At 39.4% G+C, this 5,647-nt stretch overlaps 1 protein-coding gene across 1 annotated transcript; it reads left to right on the forward strand.

Annotated features, from left to right (window-relative positions):
* The first annotated feature begins 506 nt into the window (after positions 1 to 506).
* LOC107380592 (extracellular calcium-sensing receptor) lies at positions 507 to 4,885 on the forward strand. The gene is made up of 8 exons (XM_054743290.2): positions 507 to 670; positions 1,092 to 1,386; positions 1,497 to 1,786; positions 2,004 to 2,299; positions 2,557 to 2,768; positions 2,865 to 3,086; positions 3,202 to 3,325; positions 3,408 to 4,885. Exons 1-8 carry the CDS (start codon positions 519 to 521, stop codon positions 4,304 to 4,306), a joined length of 2,490 nt encoding a protein of 829 aa, XP_054599265.2. The 5' UTR covers positions 507 to 518; the 3' UTR covers positions 4,307 to 4,885.
* Positions 4,886 to 5,647: the final 762 nt, after the last annotated feature.

Consider the following 5,647-nt stretch of genomic DNA (forward strand, 5'->3'; position numbering starts at 1 on the left):
TGTGCTGTAGTGTACGGCGCTTTGGAGTCCTCTGACTGTGAAAGGTGCTTTACAAGTGCAGGTCATTTCTCCCAAAGGTCCATGGTTTATTATCTGCTCCGTTTATATTGGCTTTGCAGGTTTCACAGGAAATGACTTACTTTTATTAAACTAGTTAAGCAACTAGAAAACTGCTTGTAACTTTTATTTATTTTTATTTCTGAATGTTTTACACAGCATTCATGTTTGACTTCCTGTCTGGCCTGATCTAAACAGCTGAGGTTGACATGTTCTGAACGCATGTGTAAAAAAAAAAAAAAAAGATGAAAGGCTAATAAACAGAGGAGGTACATAAACTAGTGAAACACCCATACCCACATCAGTCCAGATAAAAAAAAATGAAGATCAGATCTATCTTTATTGGCCTTAGATTAGCACTTACGAGTGTTGTTTGGAGCGGGTCTCTGGATGTTCTAAAACAAAAGACTGAGCCTATCGAGGCTCAGTCTGATGCTGGAGCCGGTGCTCAGGCTTCATTGATGAAATGTTTACTGCAGGGTAAACCTCGCTCATCTGCGTTCTCAAAGGATGGGGATTTTATTATTGGAGGTGTTTTTTCGATCCACTACAATCCGTACACGGTGGTTTATAACTACACAGCCGAGCCTGAAAGCTCAAGGTGCACCGGGAGGTCAGTCACAGACCGGAGTGGTGAAAGCAAAGATGATCTCTGGATGTTAGATATGTACAAAAGGAAATTTTGTGCTTGGTTTCAAATTTTGACATTTTTAAGTAAAGGTTCTAATTTTAAATCCATGTAGTTTTCCACATGTATAAATTAACCATGTGAACGCAAAGTTTAATATGTAGATTTTACCTACAAGTTTAAAAAAATAAAGAAGTTAACACTGTTTTATGTGTAAACACAATTTATCTGGACACATACATTAGTTTTTGCATTTTGAAATATTGTTTTGTTTTAACATAAAAATCATGATGTAGATGAACTTGTATTTAACATTGTGATGAATTAAAATAATGATAGTTTAGAAAAACCTTCATTATCGCTGTGTATTCATATAAAATGCCAGCACTTGACTGATATTTTGCAGCCTCATTCCTCGGGAACTGCGTTTCTCTCGCACCATGATCTTTGCTATTGAGGAGATCAACAACAGCACAGAGCTGCTGCCGGGCATCAGACTAGGATATCAGATCTACGACTCGTGTGCCTCAGTTCCAGTGGCAGTGCACGTGGCATTTCAACTCTCAAATGACCAGGACCCTGTGTTTTACTATGGAAAGAATTGCTCTCAGTCCGGTGTAGTACTGGCTGCAGTTGGTGAGTCTGGATCCACACCATCTATTAGCATGCTGCGTATTTTTAGGTCCTTCAACATGCCTATGGTAAGTAGTCTGAATTTATTATAGGATTGTTTTCTGAAATGTATCTACTGATTATTAAGATAATTTGATTTCATAATTCTAGAATTACAAAACTAATGTTCTTACTTTAGGTCAGCCACTCTGCCACGTGTTCCTGTCTGTCAGACAAGCAGCAGTACCCAACGTTTTTCAGAACAACACCCAGTGACCAGTTCCAGGCTGATGCACTGGCCAAGCTGGTGAAACACTTTGGCTGGACTTGGATAGGAGCTGTCCGCTCTGACTCAGATTATGGAAATCATGGGATGGCATCTTTTCTTGCTGCAGCACAGAGAGAGGGAATCTGTGTGGAATATTCCGTATCCTTCTATCGGACCGACCCACGTAGCAAGATCCAGAGAGTAGCTGATGTCATCCGCAGGTTTCTGCAAACACAAAAAATGTTAAAGCCCACACAAATTAAGATTTGTATATTTATCTGTAAAAAACGTGTTATAGTTGTTTTGTTCGTAATTTAAATTCAAAATAAAATAAGACGCATCAATCGTCGGTTAATGAGCTTTAAATTTTAATTTTGAGCAAAACAGAAAATACGTTGTCACTTTTTGGTAATTTAACACAATCTATTATTTCTCCAGTTCGACAGCTGTAGTTGTCGTGGCATTTGCAGCATCAGGAGAAATGAGGGTGCTGTTAGAAGAGCTGGCTCTGAAGCTTCCACCACCTCGTCAGTGGATCGGAAGCGAGGACTGGATAACTGACCCGTACTTAATAAGCTTCAGCTTCTGTGCTGGAGCCATCGGAGTTGCCATTCAGAAATCTGTAATCCCCGGTCTGAGAGAGTTCCTAATGGAGCTTTCTCCCTCTGAAGTAGCTGCCTCCTCTGTGCTGACTGAGTTCTGGGAGGATTCCTTCAGCTGCACGCTGACACAATGTGAGAATGCTTTAATATTTTTATGTTGTGCAACTAAATACAGTTAGATTTAGTCACTTTTCACTTTTATTTGCTTTTCTTTCATAAACATCTATGCAAAATGGGACATCCTCAACTATAGGTATACATAATATTTAATGAATATTATATTCACAAAATTTGAATTTACAAATAACATGACTTGACTGTAATTTTAATATAAAGCTACATGTAAACCTGTACGTGTAAAATATTATGACCTCATTTCATGTGTCTAGATGCTGATCCAGATAGAAGATCAAAAGTGTGTAATGGAACGGAGGACCTAAAAACTCTCCAAAACCCGTACACTGACACATCTCAGTTAAGAATTACCAACATGGTGTACAAGGCTGTTTACGCAATAGCTCATGCTATTCACAACTCTGTGTGTGTGGAAACAAACTTCACGAGTTGGTGTGACAAAAACATTGGACTTGAGCCTGCAAAGGTCTGTTATAAAAGAAAAAGTCCTACATATTGTTTTAAGAAGAATAAAATGTTTCAGTGTCTATTGTTTACTTTAAATTCATGTTTTCTGTTATAGGTGCTAGCTAAACTGAAAAAAGTCAACTTTTCTCGCAATGGTTACCCTGTGTCATTTGATGCTAATGGGGATCCTGTAGCTTTTTATGAGCTGGTCAACTGGCAGAAGAGTGAGCGTGGAGTTATTGAGCTGGTAACAGTAGGGTACTATGATGCATCACTGCCTAAAGGACAGGAGTTTCATATCAGCAAGAATCTACGCTGGGTGGAGGGTGGTACACAAGTAAAGAGACAAAGGATAAAAGTTTGACAACTACATTTGAAAGACCTGATGCAAAACAGTATGTTTTCTGCTTACATATAATGTTAAATATATAACAATTACATGTCTCTAACAGGTCCCAGCATCAGTGTGCTCTGAGAGTTGTCCACCAGGAAGTCGTAAAGTCCTGCAGAAAGGAAAACCCATCTGCTGCTATGATTGTATACCATGTCCTGAAGGAGAGATTAGTAACACAACAGGCAATTTAATTTCTAATACTTGTATAACTTTTCCAATGTGGAATCAAAGAGTTCTGAATACTTTTTTATTTATTTGTTCTAGATTCTCCAGACTGTTTCCCGTGTCCCAGTGAATTGTGGCCTAATGCACAAAGAGACGCTTGTTTCCCCAAACCTGTGGAGTTTCTTTCCTATGATGAAGTCCTGGCAATCATCCTGGCTGCATTCTCTGTTAGTGGGGCCTGTCTGGCCATCATAACAGCAGCTATTTTCTTTCATCACAGAACAACTCCAATTGTCAGAGCCAACAACTCTGAGCTGAGCTTCCTGCTGCTCTTCTCTCTGACTCTGTGTTTCTTATGTTCATTAACTTTCATCGGAGCTCCCTCTGATTGGTCCTGCATGCTGCGACACACAGCGTTTGGTATCACCTTTGTTCTCTGTATCTCCTGTGTTCTTGGCAAAACTGTAGTGGTTTTAATGGCCTTTAAAGCTACACTTCCAGGTAGTAATGTCATGAAATGGTTTGGGCCTCCACAGCAAAGAATGACTGTTGTGTTTTTTACATTTGTTCAAGTCATAATCTGTACTGTGTGGCTGTTACTCAGCCCTCCATTCCCAATGAAGAATGTGAGCACATACAAGGAGAAGATCATCCTGGAATGTGCATTAGGTTCTGCTGTTGGGTTCTGGGCTGTGCTCGGGTACATTGGCCTGCTGGCTGTTTTCTGCTTTGTGTTAGCTGTTCTAGCTCGGAAACTACCTGATCATTTTAATGAAGCCAAGCTGATAACCTTCAGCATGCTGATATTCTGTGCAGTGTGGCTCACCTTCATCCCAGCATATGTCAGCTCTCCTGGAAAATTGACTGTAGCTGTGGAGATATTTGCTATTCTGGCCTCCAGTTTTGGACTAATTCTGTGTATATTTGCTCCAAAGTGTTTCATCATAATAGTTCAGCCTGAGAAGAACTCCAAGAAATACGTAATCAATAAAAAATGAGTGAAGGTCATGAGACTCTATAGACTTTGACAAATAAATAAAAGTGATGTTTTTGATGTGCTGTACTTTATAAACTGAATACAAATTAAGAAGAAATTCGGTAATGCTTCCTTGTACAGTCCCCTAATTACTAAGTACTTACATGGTAATTATGTAGAAAGTTGAAGTGTATAATTGTAAAAAGTGTATTTATTGTGTCAAGTAGTATTTACAGGGAATGATTACTAAAAACTAGAATTGAACCCGAGTTACATGGTAATAACTGTTGAAGAACTCAGAAACAATAATACACGTTATTTTACTATGTAATTACCATGTATGTACTTAGTAATTAAGGGGACTAAAAGGAAGCATTACCAGATGTTCTTTACCTTCACCTACAGTATATTTGGGATCTTTCATTTTTCAGTTGAAAAATTTTCGACACAACAAATGCAATAAAATTATTAAGTAAGCAAATGAAAATGAAAAAAAAAGTCAGAAAAACACACTCAATTAGTTATTCCAGATTTTCTTTACCAAAATAGACAGTTGTATATGTAAAGGCTGTATGTAATAGAATGTGCTATTAAATATTTCAAATAAATGTGGAAAATGAATAGAGATGCTCAATATTGTTTTTTTTTACCGCTATCCGATATTGTCTTACTCTTAACTCTTTATAGGGCCAACGTCTATATTTAGACACTTCCACTCACATAATAAATGATGTCGGTGTGCCTTTTCACAGACCCTGAGAATTATGGGATTTCACCCAACAAATCATCAGAGACTAATCCTGTCACAGTTTGTGCCATGGCACAACTCAACACACGAACAATAGAACATACATAGAAATAACAATAAAAATAACATATAACAATAACAATAACAATAGAATAAACATAGAAAAGAGTGCGAGAAAGAGGCAAGTCGAAAACACACAAGAGCACAGACCCCCACCACCACCCCCATCCCCCCGTCATGGTGGAGCAAAGGATCAGACCCGGTACGAGGTGCTCAAGCCCCCACCCACCCCCCTGCCACGTCTCTTTCCCCGACCACGGACACGGTGACGCAGAACATCGGACGAGGTAAGGGCGGGATAGGTTGCTTGTGTAACCGTGTCATTGCTGACAGACTCCCTGTTGCTGCGTGCTGAAGCCACGCTTTCAGTCTCACTAGAAGACCGCAGATCATCCTCGGAAAGGAAATATTCCTCCTCGGAATCCGAATCTGCCAGTACTAGACGAAGAGCTTCTTCAGCACTGAATATTCCTCTCGGCATTGTTTTTGTCCTCTACCACTCGCTCTGACAACCTCCGCGACTCTGCGACTGGTGGGCAAGGTTCAAGCTCTAAA

The sequence above is a fragment of the Nothobranchius furzeri genome, chromosome 13, assembly GCF_043380555.1.
Source record: "Nothobranchius furzeri strain GRZ-AD chromosome 13, NfurGRZ-RIMD1, whole genome shotgun sequence".
NCBI lineage: Eukaryota > Metazoa > Chordata > Actinopteri > Cyprinodontiformes > Nothobranchiidae > Nothobranchius > Nothobranchius furzeri.